This window comes from Schistocerca gregaria, chromosome 8 (genome assembly GCF_023897955.1).
Source record: "Schistocerca gregaria isolate iqSchGreg1 chromosome 8, iqSchGreg1.2, whole genome shotgun sequence".
NCBI classification, from domain to species: Eukaryota; Metazoa; Arthropoda; class Insecta; order Orthoptera; family Acrididae; genus Schistocerca; species Schistocerca gregaria.
The window spans coordinates 237,976,017-237,998,917 of NC_064927.1; the positions used below are offsets into that span (position 1 = coordinate 237,976,017).

General features: G+C 39.9%; 1 protein-coding gene across 2 annotated transcripts in view; it reads right to left on the reverse strand.

Annotated features, from left to right (window-relative positions):
* Positions 1-22,901, reverse strand: part of LOC126284493 (uncharacterized) — an 80,983-nt gene that overhangs the window by 11,760 nt on the left and 46,322 nt on the right. The window contains exons 8-10 of one of the 2 annotated variants that reach the window (XM_049983456.1): positions 19,743-19,920; positions 5,937-6,088; positions 2,269-2,363 (exon numbers count right to left, since the gene is read on the reverse strand). In XM_049983456.1, coding sequence (XP_049839413.1) covers positions 2,289-2,363; positions 5,937-6,088; positions 19,743-19,920 — 405 coding nt within the window. In that variant the 3' untranslated portion in view covers positions 2,269-2,288. The remainder of the gene's footprint in view (positions 1-2,268; positions 2,364-5,936; positions 6,089-19,742; positions 19,921-22,901) is intronic. The other variant, XM_049983457.1, reaches the window with a different exon arrangement.

Here is a 22,901-nt window from a genome sequence, read left to right on the forward strand (position 1 = left end):
AAGGATTGACAGGAAAATGAAGTCTAAGCCACATCCTAAAGATTGGAAGAAAAATGCCAATAAAATTCTGAGACTGCGTGGACAGGTGTATATTGGATACAAAAGAAGTCGAATTGGTAAAATCATTCATGATACTCCAAGAGAGGCACGAAAATTAGGTCCAACATGTACTTCGAAGATGTGCCAGAAATTCTTTCAAAGGAGGTGTCATCAGTTTTCTGTTGATGATAGGCAGGCAGTATTTAACACATTTTGGGAAATGATGTCATGGGATCAGAGAAAGGTGTACATTATCAACCTGGTGGAGGTAATTCCAACCGAAAGTCCAGGGAAGAACACTGGCGAATCCAGGAGAAAGGGGTCACTCATTTACAATTTGAAAAAAATGAGCTGGGGAAACAAAGTTTGCAAAAAGATGTTTCTCAGTGCTCTTGGGACTAAAGAATGGACGTCCGATATTGGCTGCGTAATTCCACACATGGGATGAGTCCTGATACAGAATCATCACGACCTCAAATCAAACAGACGAAGAAGAAAGATGAGAGAATCTTCATGAAAGAATTCCTGGACTCCCATCTGAAACTTCTGTCGAATTACTGCAGGAAATCCTCCTCTAAGTTGTACCTTGAGCCTTCTCTACAATCCAAACAGCAGCTGCATGTACTCTATGTGGAAAAATGTCATGGGGAGAAGGTTTCACCATTAAGCCGGGCTACCTTTAACATTATTTTAGAAGATGGTAATATTAGCTTATTTTGCCCCATGAAAGACCAATACGACTTGTGCTGTAGTTACAGGATTGGTAATTCGAGTGAAGACATGTGGAAGCAACGCACAGAACGGAAAGAGCAGGCAAGGATGCATAAAGATGCTGACAAGAAAGAAGCCCAGCAGAAGTTCTGCTCAGTGTACACCATGGACTTACAGGCTGTCGAAGTAGCTCCATTTTTAAGTGCAAGTGCAGTTTATTATAAAACAAAGTTACTGGTTCGATTAAATGGAAGGTGATTTGGTTGCATCATGTTTTGCCTCTTGCATCGTGGACACCCTATCCAGAACGATTAAGGAAATTCCCATTCAAGTCATTCTGTATTCTGACGGCTGCACATATCAGAAGATATATGTGGTATTATCAAATGCTGTTTTAAGTTTAGCAATTGATACTGGAGTATTGATTACACAAAAGTTTTTGGAGAAAGGCCATACTCAGATGAAACATGACTCAGTTCATAGTTCCACTGAGTGCAAGCTTAAAGGACATGAAGTTACACGTCCTAGCCAATACGCTATGATATCTAAAGAAGCGAGAAAAAAGCTACAGCCATAAGAAGTCCATTACCTAGATCATTCCTTTTTTATCAACTACGCAGAGAAAAGTTTGTAGCTGTACGACTCAATTAGGCCTGGAAAAGCTGTAAAAAATGAGCCTACAGTTACCGACCTGAGGGCGCTACAGTACCGCCCCAATGGTATTATTTACTACAAGTGCTCTTTTAACGAAGTGTGGCAAGAATTAGAGATGTGTCCGAGGAAAGTTCTTGGAGATGTTTGCTTCCCGAAACTATACCAGGAAAGACAGAAAATCAAGAAATCCAAATGGGATCATTTACAACAACTTAAATCTGTTCTTCCTGAAGATTGTCATAGTTATTATGACAACATTCCTTATGAATGAAAATTATTGCGGAGGTAACTGTGTGACGAGTATCAGTGCAGTGTAATTCTCTGTTGCTGCTTTGAGTGACGTTTAGGATTTTTCTTGAAGAAATGTGCAGACATTATCACAACTATGTAAATAGTACATTTATTTAAAATGTTTCTATTAAATCTTTCAATAAAAATGATTAATGCTCCAAAATGCGTTACTAGCTTTCCCAGCACCTAATACCAATGTAATTGTGTCAAGTCGGGCCAGGAGACTGACAAACAAATATCGCCTAAGTAGTAGATCATGGCATAAATACTGAGACAATTCTGCGTATGTGCCGTAATTAAGCTTTCTATAGCGTATTTTTTTTTTTGTTTCGCGTTTTTATTTAATCCAGTATTTCCTTGGAGTGCTATGATGCAAATTTAGCGCGGCTGTGAAACGTATTAGGTATTTTAGACAGTTTTTGTCCCTCGTGTAAAATTCTTATTTTGCTACTTACGCGGTATTGTTTCTTCATCGACTATATGTGGATTCCAGATACTAAAATTATCATCACTGAATTTGAATCATTCATGGTTCACTAAATGAGGCAATTGTCTACACATCCTTCTACTTACCTGAAAGGAGATGCAAAATTTCAGGCTGAGCTTGATATAACAGTGACACTGTTTGATAAATTGACTTCTCCTTTCAAGACCCTCCTCTGAAGTTTCTGTACAAAAAGAAAAACAGTATTTGAATATAGTATGTTACTAAAGAGGTACACTGAAGTGCAATGTCTGCAAACGATCTCTTCCAAAAATCAACACAGAACCTGGACTGAATACAGTATCACCAATGATCGTAAGGTTAATTATGTCATGAAAATGGACTGTATGCTGACTTGATCAAGTTACTGTAAACGTTGACCATGTTTCATAATTAAAATGCTGCATTTTTATTTTATGTACTTAATTTGTTACCAAAAGGCATCAAATATCACATGATTTCAGTTCTGCTGAGAACAATTTTAAGCCAGGAGCTAATAAAACATTTATATATAAACTGCTATGTCATATGCTTTCATTATATATGGAGTTTTCACAAAATACTTCTTTCATGTATACCAATCTTTACCTCTATTGTAAATAATTACTTCTGTATTTCACACCCACTCATATCAGAATTTAGAACACTGACCCAGCTTTTCACCAGGTAAACAAGTTCTACGAAAATATTCTGATTTTATAACCCTCCGTGCTTCGTAAATTACCAACTACAAGGTCACACCTTCACATTTTCTTTCTGTGTTCCTGTTTCACAACTTTCTGATACCAGGGCATTGATGTCAAATATTTCAATGTGTTGTGAATTGTACGACACTGTAGGACAATCTGTTGCTTTCACAACAAACTCTCCCTCTTGCACCACACTTTGGAACAGTACTTCTCCATTATATATACCTTTGAATTCCTCTTGCCATATATACGCATCCATATGCCCTTGTGTCTGTCCTCAAAAAACATTCCTTATCTGCATTCCATACGTTAATATTACTGCTCCAAAGCTTGACTGTTGCAGTAGTTTTCTTATGAACACCTCTGTTTCTTAAAATGTCTCTCTCATCAATTATGAATCAGCCTCTTTATAATTCCCATTTACTTTATTTATGAACAACCTATGCTGCTGAATTTTCATTTTTTTCTTTTGCGTTCACAATAGCCTCTTCCAGTTGCATCATATTTCCTTCTTTGAGTGATAAGCTGGGGTTCTTTTAGTGGTACTTGTGTATTTTCACCTCTATTTCACAGCACTTGTAATGGTCTATTCTTCCATAATTATTTACTTCTTTATTACTTTAGTGGTGCGACCAGACATTGTCATGGAAACAAAGAAGCCAGCACATTACTATCAACCTCCGTGGCACCAGTGCTCAGATGTACCCTCGAAAGAATCATGCCACACTCCAACATATAAGCCAGTGCAGGGTACTCTCTTTTCTATGTTTTGATGCAAGAAGTGGAGTGCGTGCCACAAGTGTTGCTATGTTTGCTACAGAGTTATTCTGGTTGAATCTTATTTGTAATAGATAGAACTCTGACATGGCTTGGACTGAATTTGTTTGGGAATATAGACTTTAGATAGCTTGCACTTTTCTTAGTAGCATCTTGTATATTGCTGTGAATAAACTCCATTATTTGCGTTATAGGTCACATTTTACATAACTCCTCTTCTGTTGAAAAACCCTCAGGAGTTACTTGGGCCATTGCTCACTGACACTCATAATTTTCACTTTATATAACCCTGTCCTGAGTTTACAATATTCCGCTTCCATACGTTCACATTTCTGTTCGTCACTAACAGGTTATGATTTGAATCTGACCACCTCATCTCGGTACGTTCTTCAGTTAATATCACCCAATCCCTTGGTCATTTACTTTGTTTCAATACCCAGTAAAATCATTTGACTTCAGTGTTATTCATTACTATTTGTACCAAAGGCAATACCTGATACACCATTCGCTGGCACTATTATTGACTTTATTGACTTAAAACCACCTAGCCAGACACCATCGTTTTCTTTTCGCTTCACTCTATTAACGAGTACCACATATAACTTGCGCAGGGACACCTCTCTCTTCTAATTCCCCCCGATTTTCCACAACATTCAAAATTCTAATATTCCAGGTGCTCATGCATAGAACTATAGCTTTATTCAACTTCCTCTTGATAAATCCCTTCTACACAGGTATGGTTTACAGAACTAAAGAAGACTAAGCAACTCCTACCCAGGGATCCAAACAAGTCTACACAGATCCTATCTAAAGGTTCAAACAAGTCTAGACAGATCCTATCTAGAGATTCAAAGAAAGGACTAATTGCCTGTGACATACTCTGCAATGAAAAAGGACAACTTCATAAAATATCTTAGAAGATTGCATGTTCTATGGATGCATTTTTTGTCATTAACCCTCCAGCCACAGGTGATATAAATGTGCACATTCCACTCTTTCTAGACAATTTTGTGGGCCCCTTGTTACTGCATCGAATGTAATTTTTGCTCTGTTTGCATGCTGGAAACCACAATTTTCCCACTGAATACTTTTATGCTGCTCTGGAACACTGTAGGATGCTGTTTTCTCATCAAATCTTTTTCTGTTGCTCCAGAATATCAGAGGTCACTATTTTCCTAACTGAAATGTCAGGAGTCATGTTTTATACATTCTCCAGTCTAACTCACTTACTCCAATATGCACCTTCTCACACCAGCAAATTAGTAACCATAGTCTTGAGCTTGCCTGTGGAACCTTGCATGAAGATATACAGCACTCACAAAAATTATAATTAAGTTTATTCTCACTTTTATAACACTGAACATGATTTTCGCATTTCCCACGTTATTTGTTAAAAGTCACATGTGTGTGAATTCCTATGGAACCTAACTGCTGAGGTCATTGGTCCCTAGACTTACACACTACTTACACTAACTTATGCTAAAACACACACACACACACACACACACACACACACACACACACGCACACACACACACACACATGCCCGAGGAAGGACTTGAACCTCCGGCAGGAGGGGCCGCACAATCCCTGACAAGGTGCCTCAAACCACACAGCATGTTAAATGTCAATTAAATATGAACTATAAATTAACTTTTTGGTTTTCTTGTTACATTCATTTAATTTTATTCTTACAACTACTCTAATTATTGAATAAAAATGCCCCACAATTTTGTACGGAAATACTGGAAAATCACCCTTGGTTAGAGGATTAATACAACATTTTCCCTAACCTTCTGCATCCCCAAGTTATTGGTCATTAGTGATTTTCAGCCCATAAGCAGGCTAGTTATGTCTGGTTATTACAGACATACTTTTAGTTACAGTTAGCATTTATTCAATCTTCTTCAGACAGCAGGACATGCATTGGTCCCAGCATAGTAATAATCATGCAGCATGCTTCTACGCTTCTGTAAAACAGTTTGTCTACGTCTTCCATGAAAATTATGCAAAAACAATTAACTGGGTGACTAACACTTGTGTAAGGACACTTTGGGCAAGTATTGAAACATGCTGATAAAATTCTTTGGACATGTGACTGCACCATGAAGTGATAATTCCAACAGTAGCAAGTTCACCCTGATAACGAATGCCTGGAATAGTAGATGACATGCAGATCATGACAAGGTCTCACCCAGAAGACTTTTATTGAATGGGACTCTGGCTGTTAAAGATGCCATATTCATGTCTGAGACCTACGAACTTGAATAAAAAGCAATGCCCATACTAACCCTGGCAAATATTTCAGCCATAAGTCTATTGGTGCGGAAATCTTGCTTACGCTTTCGTTCTGAATTTTTGTTTTGTGTCTCTGGTAAAAGACGATAGTGCCGCTTCGTCAAACTTTTCATCTGTTTTTGGGTGAACACTCGACGTCGATTAACTATTGAGAGGGGAAAAAAAAAATCAATTAGTGCACATTCATGAATCACAAAAATGTCAAGAATAAATTTTGAAACAATCAAATAACAATTTAAACAAACATACATTTAACTGTCAAGCCATTTTACAGTGTGAGGTGGAGGGTACTTTATGTGTCACTGTCATTATCATCCTTATTCTGTGAACAAGGTGCAGAAAGAATATCATAACCCTTTGCTTGGACTCTAATTTCTGTGATTTTCCCATTATGTTGCTTCTCCGTCCAGAATGTGCGTTCTCATAATTTCAACTGCAGAACTCTCTATGATATACTTCTTTTGCAACATGTTCAAATGGAATTTGGAACTGGATGAGCATCTCTTTAGTGTTCATGTGTTTACTGAATGAACCAGTCAAGAATGTGCCCACTTTTGAATATTCTATCTCTCTTCTATTAATCTTACCTGGTAAGGGCTCCAGACTATCAACCAATACGCAAATTGATCAACTGAGAATTTTTTTAAGCTATCTTCTTTGTGTACGAATTACATTTCCTTAGAATTTTATCAATAATTCTTAGTGTTGCATTTTCCTTTGCTATAACTAGTCTTATATGGTAGTTTCAGTTAAATCACTTTTGACACACACTTGTACATTTTTTATGGCTGTGGCTGCTTTTAGCGACTGAATGCCAATAATATAATGAAAGATGTGTTTGTATTTACGAACAATATGTTGCTTTTGTTTAATTTTGATGGTCAACTGCCAGTTACTGCAGCAAAAGCTTATTCTCTGTAGGTCTTGCAATTTCTTGGAATTGGGACATTTCTGTATACAATAGCATAACCTCAACAAGTTTACAATGTTGACCATTTACATACAGTGTGAACAGTTATGATCCTAGAAGACTCCTTTGAAGTGCCCCAAATGCTACTTTCATATTTTACAATTATCATGCTCGCACCCTTGAAACATAGTTCTGTCTGTTAGTAAGACCTAAATCTAATAAATCGCAAACACAGTCAAATACGTGTATTTTGTTCACTTGGTGTCGGTAAAAAACTGTACTGAATGTCCTCCATAAATTAATGAATAAAGCATTGACCTAGGAGCTACTTACGATCTAGTACCTTCTAGATCTTGTGAATAAACAGAGCAAGCTCAGTTTCAAAAGATAGCCATTTGTGCAATCCATTGCAGCTGCAGAGAACTTTAGCAGCATGGAAAGCAATCAGCACTGTAACCAGGCCACAGCTACATCTTGCCAGCTGGAAAACACCCATGATGATACAGCAATTCAGCAAACACCACCACTTCTGAATGCTCCTGCATGCCAATGACCTGGGAGCAGGACAGCATTCAGGAAGCTTCTGCATTTGACCAACTGCTGTATGACAAAAGCTGGGCTCCTGTCACTAGGCTCCACTCCAGATGTTTCCAAGCAACATAGAAACACGGCTCATCTGCAGACTCAGAACAGGGCAGTGGTACTTAAACTCCCAGGTTCAGCCCTTCGCCATCAGCACAGCTGGGCCATGCTATGACACACAAACTGATCCAGTCATCACAGTACTTTTGACACAGCTATATTTGCTGTCCCCAGATTGTGAAGCAGCAATCATCCTCTTACTGCCTGAGCCTGGGACACCAGCCAGCTGCTGCTGCCTCAATGGTCATAGCTGCACACCGAGTTCCAGTCACCTCTATGCCGGCTGCCACCCGCAGCCACTCTACAGCCTGCAGTTCCGTGACCATCACCCACATAGTCCTGCTGGACCTGCCTGCCTGCCTATCCCTGGCTCCCACCTGACTCATCCCTGCACATTGCCTGCTGCAGATACTGTGTTCTATGTTTGTGTATGGTTATTAATAACGAGTTTTTCAAAAAAGATTAGTTTCATACATAGTCTGCATCTCCAACCACCTCCAGCAGAGAATCGCTTGCCCACACCTTCTGAAAGTACAACTGATGATGATATTATTGTTATTATTATTATTATTATTATTATTATTATTATTATTATTATTATTATATTTGGTTTGTGAGGCACACAACTGTATGGTTATCAGCAGCCGGAAAGTACAACCCATTACACTATTTTCATTCCTGCAAAGTATATTTTCACCCTCCTGAAGGCCATAACACACAAGTGTACAACATGTTCCACAATCCTGCAACGGATTGACTTTAACTATACAGGCTATTATATTATGTTCTTCAGTCCATTAACTCTGAAAACTTGAATGACTTGCAACTTTTTCCAGTTGCTTCGATCATGCCAATGACCAACAATAATCTGCTTCTAGAACTGGAGCAAGTTATCTTGCATAATCTACGTAGAACCATGTAAATATCGCATTTCTTACACTGAACGATTTAAGTTGATTTCCTGTTGCTAACTTATAGCTCAGTACTTCTCATCTCCTTGATCATGCTGTGATTGAGAAAGAGGAACCACAGAATGAACTAAATAAATATTTATTTATTTATTACATCAAAACACATTTACAAAGCAGATTAAAATGTGTACAAGTGGATATCAAGAAAACAAACACCTCACATTATTAAACTAAACTTTCTGACCAAAATGTGGCCACTTCAAATGCTTCTGGTGAGCAGGTCCTCCAATATGCATGCGACAGGGCACAAACTGCACCGTAGCAGATGGTCTGCGTTCTACTCTTCTTCACACTCACTCACACACTATGAACACCACATTAATGACCCACTTCTCAAGACTGACTCTGCCTCTGGTGCCATTGGAGCATAGCCTTAACAGCCTACGCTCCAGGTCTTCCAAGTTGCCCAATACTCTATAGAGCCTCACTCCATGATGGCAAGCATAGTGGCAGTGTGCATAAATAGTCTGTGACTTGTAAAATTCTGTGTGTTGTGTTAGACTTTCAACTTAGTTTAGTATTCCATTCTTCATGCGTTACTGAATCTGACATACCTATACATGCGAGTATTAATGTGTTGTAATATGTGGAAATAAACCATTAACTCTCAGAAGTTAACCACACCCCTATATATGTGAAAGGAAGTCTCTTGTCCAGCACAAGCCACTAATTAATTTTCTGAGTCCTAGCTTGCTACTTTTGGGTTTGCTTGCTGAGGTGTTTTAGTATGTGTCACTAATGATCTTAATAAACTATTTCTTGAATTCAGATGATTGTGTACTACCTGATATTAAAATAAAGAAGGGCCACATATGTTAGTGCCTTGGTCATTTCTCCACAATTGCTGCTTCAAATGTCAGGCAGTATTGTATCAGGTGATACATTTTTTTCTGTGTTAAGTAACAATATATATTCCCTCACAACGGTAAAACCTTAAAATCCTTTGAATGGTAAAGGCTTTATGTACCGGCACAGAACTTCCCAGCACTTTAGGAAATTAAACTCAATAGAAAACAATGCAATTTGGAAAGATTTTTGAGAATACAAGTTCCACCAAATACAACATGGTAGCTTCTGAAGCATTGAAATTGAGACTGCACTGTGTGACGCAATTTTGTCAGCCAATCATAGCTTATGTCACATGATCTCACCATCCAATGACAGCCCACATTCAGAGCATAGGACACATGATGTAGACAGCCAATAACACTATCACTGTTAAGTAGTGCAGAAACACAACTAGGTAAAGCTAATGGTTTAAGTTAGTATACATACAGTGTAGCTACAAGCTAAGCTTTTACATATAATACTGGTCATCAAAAATTTTTTGCTGTTTCTTCCCAAGGGTGTGGTTAGGTGGGATCCGACGTGTACAGCATAAATTGCAGCAGATGAATATTTCTGAGAAGCACCATCATAAATTTCATTGCTGTGAACCAAACATCTCGTGGACTATCTGGTTGAATATATGTTCCACCGAGCACTTCCCACTTTTTCATAGAAAAGCCAATTATGTGCGATATTGCTCAATAACTCACTTCATACCTTTTTTTCAGAATAATTACAATTTTTGCCTTTATTATTGCATAATTTTTAATCGATGAAAGCACTAAAATAAATACAAAAAGTGAATCCTGAAGTTTGGTCTTTTTTAGCTTGTGTTACTCTTTAACATACAACAAACATGAAATTTTTCTAGCTGGTTGGTCCTTCTCGAAGTTTTTAAGTTTTGAATGAAAGTCAAATGCTCTGTGATTTTCAAAATTCATAATAATTATCACACATAACATAATTGATTTTTCGTAAAAGGATATTTACTTTGAAAGTAACACTTCTCAAACCATCATTTCACAACATTTTTTCTGCCACCTGTTAGAAATGTAAACAGTTGTTACGTCACACTCATTGAGTGAAGCATTAGTATTGTGGGGCCTGACAGTGTCACTTTGATTAAATATCAAGGTGTTAGATTGCAAAACAATCTATAACAGAATGAGCATTTAAGGATTGTAACAGGGAAAGCATATGCTTGACTTCAGTTTATTAGGAGAATTTTGTGACAGTGTGGTTCATCTGTAATGGAGATTGCATATAGGACACTAATGCGACCCACTGATGGGTACTGTTCTAGTATTTGGGATCCGCACCAGGTTGGATTAAAGGAAGACATCAAACCAATTCAGAGACACGTTGGTAGATTGGTTACCACTAGGCTCAAACAAACCACAAATATTACAGAGATACTTTGTGAACTCAAATGGGAATCACTGGAGGGGAGGTGACACGATTTTCAAGGAGCACTATTGAGATAAAATTTAGCAAACCCACATTTGATGCTAAAAGCAGAACGATTCTATTGCCACCCACATATATTTCGCATAAGGACCGTGAAGATAAGATTATAGAGATTAGGGCTCAAATGGAGGCATATAGCGAATAATTTTTCCTTCACTCTCTTTGTGAGAGGGACAGGAAAGGAAATGACTAGTAGTGGTACAGGATATCTTCCACAATGTACCACATCAGGGCTTACGGAATGTGTATGTATATGTAGATGTAGATGTAAATGTAAACATAGCAGTTGTGGTTACAAAGTGTTGCGCAGTGTTCATCCCAAAGCCTCTGACACATTTAGCTGTCATCAACAGAAGCTTGTATGTGCATTGTGCTTTATTGTTGTAAATGGTGCATTTTCATTGCAACTAAAATTTTATACTAACATGTAGACTTTCACGGCCGGAAATGTCATGTCCATTATAATTATCCGGGCTGTTATGCCGTGGTAGGTTGATGAATTCTGAGTCAATTCCCACCGTTTCGTCCCCGTCTGCGGAGGACACCTTCAAGGGGGTCTGTAGCTCGACGGAAGTTCCAACACACCCACTGGCTCGCTGCTGACATGTCAACATTTCATCCGCATCTGCGGAGGACATCTTCAAGGGGGTCTGGAGCTAGATGGAAGGTCCAACACACCCACTGGCTCTCTGCTGACATATCAGTAGCGAGGCAGTGGGTGTGTTGGGTCTTCCATCAAGCTACAGACCCCCTTGAAGATGTCCTCCGCAGACAGGGACGAAATGTTGGGAATTGACACGGAATTCATCAACCGACCACAGCATAAGAGCCCGGATAATTAAAATGGACACTAAAATTTTATTTTTGTGCTATTCTCTCATTTATAATTTATTACTGCAGTATTATTCTGCAATAGCAGGCTAAAGTAAAATTTCTTTGTAAGAGAATCAGTTCTTACTAGTCAAAATTACAAAAAATTAACTGAAAACTAAAACGAGAAAAATTCCATGAATTCTTAAAAACTCCCAGGCTTTTCTCGGATGAAAAAATTTCCAGGTTTTTCCAGAATGAAAAAATTCCTGCATTTTTCCTTGATTTCTCAGGGCATATAAACCCTGTTTCATTATTTGCATCACTGCCCCTGGAGCTTACGAAATAAATTAGTGCTCTACAGCTAGTTTCTTAGGAAGTGGACAAGATGGCAGTTGATAATAGTTTTACACTTCTGAGGAGAATTATATGATTCACCTTGTTGCAAGCTGATAAGAGGTCTACAGATACAGCTTCTTAGTCTTTGCCTTCTTCTTAACCTCAAGGAGAAGACTTAAAATTTGTCCTGTCTTCAGTGAAGCCATCTGTTCCTCCGTAATCCTACATCTCTCTTTCCTATTGGTTTATAATTGATTACCTATTTAACTAATGTCTTCCCCCAAACTATTGATATGCTGTTCCCATTTTATGCATCCTTGCTCTGATTTTTTTCTTCTTTTTTCAATGTTCTTTTATCATATTGTTTTGTATTTGATCTCTGAGGACACATCACTGAACTGTCCTTAAAAATTTCATTTCAGTCAACAGTATTTTTCTCTTACTTTTCTCAGTTAAAGGCAAAGATTCACTTCCATATATACCAATAGGGATAGCCATTATTTTATACAATTTTGACTTGGTGTTTTTCATTGTCTTGTCACCCTATGTACTGCATATTGTGCAATATATCATAGATTACCTTGCAAAGAGTAAAACAATAACTGGTAAATACAAAACAAATTGTCTGTACAAAACAAACGAAAATAGACATGAGAGTATGGCAGCCGCAGATGCCAGTTTTTCAGATCTAACAGAATCACATTCCTGGAATATTACCTATTCCATGGAGAAATGTTAAAAAAAGTGCACTGGTCTAAAAGGGGACACAAAAACAATGAATGAACTTTTGTACCATGAAGCAAAGTCTTTCATTACCAAAGTGAGAACTTTTCATCCTGCCCTCATAAATCTGGGAACAAGGAACGTGTGCAAGAAATCCGAGAAAGATGTGGTTCTTTCAGTGGGGTACATTAGTTTGAAAACTCTTGGCCAAGCAATTCTCAAGTAATGTTGGTCAGTAAGGGGGCTTTCCGAAGTTGGATTAATCGAGAGATGAAGATTCAAGAACAAGCTTATTTTGCATCATGGTGGACTACAAAAGAAGTGTTCTGCAAAACAGAATGCCGTATTTACTTGAATCTAAGCCGCACTTTTTTTCCGGTTTTTGTAATCCAAAAAACTGCCTGCAGCTTAGAATCGAGTGCAAAGCAAGCGGAACTTCTGAAAAATGTTGGTAGGTGCTGCGAAACCTAACTTCTGCCATCGAATATATGTAATGTTACACAGGCATGCTTTGTAGGCACCAAGATAAATACTGACGCCAGAATCTCTGCGTCAGTAAATAAATTTAAAAAAATGGTGGAAGACAAGCTTTTTTTCTCCGCCCCGAGTTTCGACCACTACATTTTCATACATTATCCAACGAAGTAAATACAAATTCCGTATTGTTCATCTTCGAATGTAGCAGAATTTCAATGTACCATGAAAATACGACTGGCAGAACTGTTTGGGATGTTTGTCAATATGGCCAACTCTACGTTCAGAATTTTTTCCTACCTGTGAAAAGAGATGGTTGCTAATAGGAACCTGATGAAATGTGAATCACATGCACTATTCTCTTCACCGTAAGAATAATACGAATATGAACATTTTGCCATGTATTCTTTTGTGTTTGCTGCTATCTCATTTAAATCCTGTCTGCCTAATAAACTACGAAACTAGAGTGAGACAACGGCAAACGCAGAAGAATATATGTATCGTGTCATGTTTTTATTCATATTATTCTTATGCCTAATAGTGATACTGTCAGAAATGAAGCAAGGCAACTGACTAGATTTTGAAATCTAAGATGACTCTAATTTCTGTGCAGAATTTGATATACTAAAGAAGCAGCCGCAAAGATTTTCAAACAGAGAAAAACTTTCGCCTAACTCTCGTTCAGAACATCTTCTATCATACGCAGTCTATTATTTGATTCTTGTTGATCATTATCAAAGAAAGCAACAGTGTAGGTAACAACAAATAGCAGTCTCTTGCCATTGTTTCGCTAATGAGACGATTCCTCTCTCTCTCTTTTTTAAGCGGAGGTAGCGTGCACAAAAGCAAGCCTTGCCGCGAGCGGCGACAGGCTGTAAACACGCACTATCAGAATACGACAAACAATGCATGACATAGTACAGTAATACATTTTCAGCTTAAAGTGACGTGAACACCTATAACAAAGAAAACAGCAGTTATCAGATCAAAGCAAAATAAGCAATCCATTCAAGGGAACCATATAAATACAGACGGAGCACCTGACGCATAGCAATGGCTACCTGGTAAAGCTTAACTGCTAAGCTTACGACTCGAATCAAACTACTGTAGCTTTATCGTCATTCATTCGACCTAAATTGTGTCTCATATTACAAAGGACCGACTTTGTTTCGATTTGGAGGTGCAGCCTTGAATTTCGAGTCTCAAATTTCAGGTGCGGCTTAGATTCGGGATTTTTATATATATATATATATATATATATATATATATATATATATATATATATATATATATATATATATATATAACAAAGATTCCAAGACTTACCAAGCGGGAAAGCGCCGGCAGACAGGCACATGAACAAAACACACAAACACACACACAGAATCACTAGCTTTCGCAACCGATGGTTGCTTCTTCAGGAAGGAGAGGGAAAGATGAAAGGATGTGTGTTTTAAGGGAGAGGGTAAGGAGTCATTCCAATCCCGGGAGCGGAAAGACTTCCCTTAGGGGAAAAAAAGGACAGGTGTACACTCGCGCACACACACACACACACACACACACACACACACACACACACACATCCATCCGCTCATACACAGACACAAGCAGACATATTTAAAGGCAAAGAGTAAGGGCAGAGATGTCAGTCGAGGCGGAAGTACAGAGGCAAAGAAGTTGTTGAAAGACAGGTGAGGTATGAGCGGCGGCAACTTGAAATTAGCGGAGGTTGAGGCCTGGCGGATATCGAGAAGACAGGATATACTGAAGGGCGAGTTCCCATCTCCGGAGTTCGGATAGGTTGGTGTTGGTGGGAAGTATCCAGATAACTCTGACGGTGTAACACTGTGCCAAGATGTGCTGGCCGTGCATCAAGGCATGTTTAGCCACAGGGTGATCCTCATTACCAACAAACACTGTCTGCCTGTGTCCATTCATGCGAATGGACAGTTTGTTGCTGGTCATTCCCACATAGAAAGCGTCACAGTGCAGGCAGGTCAGTTGGTAAATCACGTGGGTGCTTTCACACGTGGCACTCCCTTTGATCGTGTACACCTTCCAGGTTACAGGACTGGAGTAGGTGGTGGTGGGAGGATGCATAGGACAGGTTTTACACCGGGGGCGGTTGCAAGGGTAGGAGCCAGAGGGTAGGCCAGAGGTAGGCCTCACACTTAAAGTTCCCATCTCTGGCTGCAATCCTTCTTTTCATCAGTCCTTATACCAGTTCCAAACAGCACAATCCATAGCCCTCACCCGCCTAATCCTTCACCTATACATCGACTCGGCCAATGAACACACCCGTTAACTCCTATCCCAAATCAAAGTCCTCAATCTTTCCTCTCCCACATCCACACCGGCTGTACATAGCATCCTCCTACAGGCCAACCGCAAATTAGAACAACATGCCACCCTCCACCTCAAAAAACTATCCAATCTCCTGGTTTCCCACCTCCGGAAAGCCAACTCACTCACCCTCCACAACCTTTCCAACAAACCTCAACCTCCTCTCATTGCACACAGACCCAGTCTCTCCCATATACTCAATCTCCCACTTCCAGCTCCACTCCCCCCAACACCTCAAATTTCTAGTCAACACAATCTGGAACCACAACACCCCAATTCAGTAGTTAACCTTTCCTCCAAACCCCTCTCCCAATCCGAAACCTCTGTCCTATCCAAAGGCCTCACCTTCAGCCCCACTCCCAGGTTCAACCAAACTGCCCTTGTCAAAGATTTACTGTCCTACACTCATAGTCTCTGCTCGAAATATCACTTTGCCACGAAGAAAAACAATCCTGATCCCACTCCTAATGATCCAACTCCCCAAGACACTATCCAAATTGAACCCTGCCTGCAACAGTTCCGTCCTCCATCACAGCGGGACCCACCTCCTCTTCCTCAAAATCACCCTCTCCAAACCTTCCAGGAATTTCTCACTTCCAGCCTTGCCTCTCAATCTTTCTTGAAAAACCTTAATCCTACTCCCAACATCACCACAGCCGAAGCCCAGGCTATCCGTGATCTGAAAGCTGACCGATCCATCATCATTCTTCCGGCTGACAAGGGTTCCACGACCGTGGTACTTGATCGTCGGGAGTATGTGGCTGAGGGACTGCGTCAGCTTTCAGACAACTCTACATACAAAGTTTGCCAAGGTAATCCCATTCCTGATGTCCAGGCGGAGCTTCAAGGAATCCTCAGAACCTTAGGCCCCCTACAAAACCTTTCACCTGACTCCATCAAACTCCTCACCCCACCGACACCTCGCACTCCTACCTTCTACCTACTTCCTAAAATTCACAAACCCAAACATCCTGGCTGCCCCATTGTAGTTGGTTACCAAGCCCCCACAGAACGTATCTCTGCCTACGAAGATCAACACCTTCAACCCATTACATGCAGTCTCCCATCCTTCATCAAAGACACCAACCACTTTCTCGAACGCCTGGAATCCGTACCCAGTCTGTTACCCCCGGAAACCATCCTTGTAACCATTGATGCCACTTCCCTATACACGAATATCCCGCACGTCCAGGGCCTCGCTGCAATGGAGCACTTCCTTTCACGCCCATCACCCGCCACCCTACCTAAAACCTCTTTCCTCGTCACCTTGGCCAGCTTCATCCTGACCCACAACTTCTTCACTTTTGAAGGCCAGACATACCAAAAATTAAAGGGAACAGCCATGGGTACCAGGATGGCCCCCTCGTATGCCAACCTATTTATGGGTCGCTTAGAGGAAGCCTTCTTGGTTACCCAAGCCTGCCAACCCAAAGTTTGGTACAGATTTATTGATGACATCTTCATGATCTGGACTCACAGTGAAGAACAACTCCAGAATTTCCTCTCCAACCTCAACTCCTTTGGTTCCATCAGATTCACCTGGTCCTACTCTAAATCCCATGCCACTTTCCTAGACGTTGACCTCCATCTGTCCAATGGCCAGCTGCACACATCCGTCCACATCAAACCCACCAAGCAACAGTACCTCCATTATGACAGCTGCCACCCATTCCATATCAAACGGTCCCTTCCCTACAGCCTAGGCCTTCGTGGCAAACGAATCTGCTCCAGTCCTGAATCCCTCGACCATTACACCAACAACCTGAAAACAGCTTTCGCATCCCGCAACTACCCTCCCAACCTGGTACAGAAGCAGATAACCAGAGCCACTTCCTCATCCCCTCAAACCCAGAACCTCTCACAGAAGAACCCCAAAAGTGCCCCACTTGTGACAGAATACTTCCCGGGACTGGATCAGACCTTGAATGTGGCTCTCCAGCAGGGATACGACTTCCTAAAATCCTGCCCCGAAATGAGATCCATCCTTCATGAAATCCTCCCCACTCCACCAAGAGTGTCTTTCCGCCGTCCACCTAACCTTCGTAACCTCTTGGTTCATCCCTATGAAATACCCAAACCACCTTCCCTACCCTCTGGCTCCTACCCTTGCAACCGCCCCCGGTGTAAAACCTGTCCTATGCACCCTCCCACCACCACCTACTCCAGTCCTGTAACCCGGAAGGTGTACACGATCAAAGGGAGAGCCACGTGTGAAAGCACCCACGTGATTTACCAACTGACCTGCCTGCACTGTGACGCTTTCTATGTGGGAATGACCAGCAACAAACTGTCCATTCGCATGAATGGACACAGGCAGACAGTGTTTGTTGGTAATGAGGATCACCCTGTGGCTAAACATGCCTTGATGCACGGCCAGCACATCTTGGCACAGTGTTACACCGTCAGAGTTATCTGGATACTTCCCACCAACACCAACCTATCCGAACTCCGGAGATGGGAACTCGCCCTTCAGTATATCCTGTCTTCTCGATATCCGCCAGGCCTCAACCTCCGCTAATTTCAAGTTGCCGCCGCTCATACCTCACCTGTCTTTCAACAACTTCTTTGCCTCTGTACTTCCGCCTCGACTGACATCTCTGCCCTTACTCTTTGCCTTTAAATATGTCTGCTTGTGTCTGTGTATGAGCGGATGGATGTGTGTGTGTGTGTGTGTGTGTGTGTGTGCGAGTGTACACCTGTCCTTTTTTTCCCCTAAGGGAAGTCTTTCCGCTCCCTGGATTGGAATGACTCCTTACCCTCTCCCTTAAAACCCACATCCTTTTGTCTTTCCCTCTCCTTCCTGAAGAAGCAACCATCGGTTGCGAAAGCTAGTGATTCTGTGTGTGTGTTTGTGTGTTTTGTTCATGTGCCTGTCTGCCGGCGCTTTCCCGCTTGGTAAGTCTTGGAATCTTTGTTTTTAATATATTTTTCCCATGTGAAAGTTTCTTTCTATTTTAATATTTATTTTTCGAGTCTCATTTTTCAGGTGAGGCTTAGATTCGAGTGCGGCTTAGATTCGGTAAATACGGTAGTTTACTCCGATGTTGAGTGTACATGAGCCACGAGGAGTGTGTACTGATATTCTTCCTGTGACTCTTATGCTACATACATAGGAGAAGATGATGCATTCTGACATAACAACAACATACCAGCTGCCATTTTTCCCATGGACCAAATGGGACATGAAGTAAGAAATATGATAAGGGTACACAAGCATCCTTCAATAGACACTGAACAGTATATATGTGTAAGTCTATGACATATAATTGTCTCCAAATTTTCAGAGAACATTATTATATACCCTAATCTGATAACATTTCCGGAAATCAATCTTCCACATCGAAGTTGATTTCTGGCTACTGACGAGTGACAAATGCTTCTCATTTTACAAGTGATGTGTCTCCTTAATATAACAGTTAACAGAATGACAACTTATGATTTGGTTTCTCTCTCTCTCTCTCTCTCTCTCTCTCTCCCTCTCTCTAGCTTCAAATTTTGTATCAATAGCTCAATAGCTCTTAGTGACTTGGTAATATAGTAGCACATGTAACACACCCATTGTGCATAGACACGTATCTATTGTACAGGTCAGCTGTGGATTTTAAAAAGAGCAAGTCTCTAGCAAATCAAGCAATGGAATATGCTGGATAGAGTAGCAACAGTATGTATTATGATAGATTGCTACACACCACACAGAGGAGGCACAGATTGACAAATATTATTAAGAAGATCAAGTTCTTTGTCATGTGTGTGTACACACACACACACACACACACACACACACACACACACACACACACATTACAACTGTCATCTCCAGGTGCACATGTGCCTCGTGTGTGTGTGTGTGTGTGTGTGTGTGTGTGTGTGTACTTTGTCTGATAGCTTTAATATCCAGCAGCCTAGCTTTACTATCTAGCACCCAACTTTTAAGTGTGCCTGTTTGCTATTCAATGCCTCTTCTATGTGATGAGTAGCAGTCTATCTTAATTCACATTGTTCTCTAGCAAATCAGATGCTCAATATTTCAGGCTCACTGTGCTAACTTAAAAATTAAATTTGCACCTTAAGTATGTTAATCCACAAGATTTCTGCACTATATTAGCTAAGAATCGCTAACACCAAAATGTATGAATAACACCAAATTTAAGCATGGAAAGATATTCAATTTAATTATACTTATAATGACTGTATTCTGGCATGGATCAATATGTTATGAAGATATAAAAATTTGAAATTAGATCACATAGCTTAATTTGCCAGAGATACTAGAGCATATGCAGCTGCCTTACCAAGAACCTCTGATGCCACAGATGATGGAGGTGGTGGTGGTGGAGGGGCTAAGCCTGCAGCTAGCAAATTACGACACTCTTGCAACCGCTGCTCACGAAGGCGTGTCATCTCTGCAACACAGTGTCGCCTCTCTTCTGCATTCTGCACATAATCAGGACGGCGAGACCGTAGTAACTCCTACACATAAGACATTATACAGTAAGAAGTGTATCTTCAAGCAGACTGTAATGTTCTGCAACATTTTACCATATGGTGACTTTTCAAACAAAACCATATGCAACTAGAAACACAAACACTATTTCAATTCACGTATTTTCCACTAGAAAAAAACTTATGTCTATGTCTGCTGTCCTCTGTCAACAACACAAAATTTTTATCTTCATTTAATCCTAATTGTGCCTATGAGCACAGATCATCACTCAGTAAACAGAACTAGTGTCGAGTAGCTAACAGTCACACAACAAAAGATAATAACATGCTTACGTTTTTGATGAAGTATTTCTTTAACATACGTTTTTTGTGTGTGTGAGGGGGGTGGGGGGAGGGGGGAGCAGGGGGGAAGTGAGTGGGCGGCACCTGTGTAGTACTTACGCGCTTGTGCGCGTGCATATACCTGCACTCTGAAGGAGGACTTTTTGAAAGGTGAGTAAGAAATTATTTTCTGAAAGTTGAGCAAGAAATTGTCTTTTTTATTAACCATTCTGCTGTCCAGTACATTTCGTGTCTGGTGTGAAGCAATTCATCTGTGTATAAATAACTAAATTCCTTCCTGGGCTTCCCAAAGAGCTATCCAATCCTAAATACTGCACTCTTATTAAATAAATGAATCCTTTCCTTGTATCCATAATGTATGCCACAACAAACATTATGAGACTAATTCATAAATTGTGAATGTTTATTGAGTAACATTTAGTATGGATCAAGGCCTTGCGGCCTGTACCTCAAACAAATTAAAGGAACAGTTACGGGGCAGAGATATTGCTTGCAATACACAAGGTATGGCTTGTGCCATTATACAGACTATTTTTAGAGTGGAGAATATGATTTTGAAATGAATTTATGTATTTTGTTGATAACTGTTAAATGATAATAACGACAATGAATGCAAAAGTATTTGTCTTGTGACCAATAACAGATAAAAATGTTGAAGAGAATATGAAACATGCATGCAAGAGCATATTCAACTCTTGTTGGAAAGCCTTCAGTAATTGTGTATTTCACATTTAAAAACAGATTTGGGCTGCCTGCTACACATTTCTTTATATTCTGCTACAACCAAAATGGTTCATAAGTAAAGCAACACAAAACCCCCCAGAAGTCAATACTTAGAGATTTAAAACAGTTTTGGACCTGAAAGAGAAAGAACTGTAACATCACCTGCAAATTTGCCATTTTAATTCTGCAAAATAAAGTTGTTCATAAATAACATTCATACTACTATAATAACAGTAACCATTTATTTGACAGTTAAAACACAGTTCCCCTGAAATCATTGTTTTAAAAGTTTTTTCTACACTGAAATTTCGTGTTTGTTGCTTCAAATTGTGTTCTACTGCCTCTAAAATCAAAATATCACTTTTCAGCGTAGTCTGTATTCGTACATTGAATGGTGGCATTAGTTCATCCCCCAAAATAATTTTAGCATTTTACAGGGAAGCTTCTATACAAACAGATATTTGTAGTTATATTAAGTCAGTATAACCTAATTGTAACACTACAAATCATGAAAGAGTAATTATCTGATGAACAAGGATTATGTCTTTTGTTAGTTGTGCACTGGAATCAAGATCACTGCCCAAAATATTGCAAAAGAATTCATTACACCTAGACTGCATGCAGAGCAAATATTACAGACTAGCAGTAAACGAACTACAAGGGCAATCACAAAAGTAAATCCCCTATATTTTTAAATATAGAAACCATAATATTGGGGAAACAATAGTTACATCATTTTAAAGAGAATTTTCTACATAATCACCATTTTGATCAATGCATTTCTGTAGACACAGTGACAGTTTTGCAAAGCCCATGTCATAAGAGCTCACCACCACGTCCTTCAGAAAGTGTTGAACCTAATCTTTTACCGTGTTGTGACAGCACAACTACCATTGAGACAAATGTTCCTCCAACTAAAGGAATAAGTGGTAGTTGCTTGGTACCAAGTCTGGACTGTATGGTTCATGGGTGATGACACTCAAACCAGAGTTTTACAGGAAATCACTGGTTTGATGGGTGACATTTAGAAGAATGCTTATGCCCTTGCTCAATGTTCCTCTTCTCTGGTTCTGAATTGTTCTTCCAAGTTATTTCAGTGTTTCACAGTACTTGTCAGTGCTTGTTGCTGTCCCAGCAGGCAGAATGTCGACCAACAGTAACCCCTCTGCTCCAAAAATACAGTCACTAGGACTTTATCAGCAGACTGTGCTTGTTTAAATTTTTGTGGTTTGGGCAAAAATAGATGCCGCCACTTGCATGACTGTTGTTTTGCGTCAGATGTAAAGTGGAATGCTCAGGCTTCGTCACACATGACAATCAGGTCCAAAAAGTTGTCCTTTTCATGTGCAAAATGGAGAATAAATTATATGGGAAGAATCAACTCACTGCCCTTTGTAGTATTCTGTACAAATATGCAATAGCCATCTTGCACACGCCTTCCAATATTGCAACTTTTCCTTTAAAATCCTGTGGATTGTGCTTCAGGAAATTTCATGAATCAAAATGCAGAGGGCATTCAAAGCAATCCTCTGATTTCTGTGCATGGTTTACTCAAGCTTCATGACAGTATCATCAGAACTGATGGCCTACTGCTCTTTCTGCATTGTGAGTTTCAGTCTGACCAGCTGTAAACTCTCCACACCATTTATGAACATTTTTGACATCCATACATGAGCATCCATATGCTTCCATCAGATGGAAAAGAATTTCAACTGGTTCAGTGCCTTTTGCATTCAAAAATTAAATATCTGTGTGAACTTTGCACTTGCAGTAGCGTTCAACAGAAGTTCCATTTTGAATAGCTGCCACGCCAAGACAGAGAATCCGAGTAAAGGGCACAAATACTTATTTGGAAGCAGGAACAGTGCCACTTAAAAACAGTGTGGCTAACAATCTTATTAACAGTTTCTAAACATCCCCATAAAATGAGAAACACTTTTTCG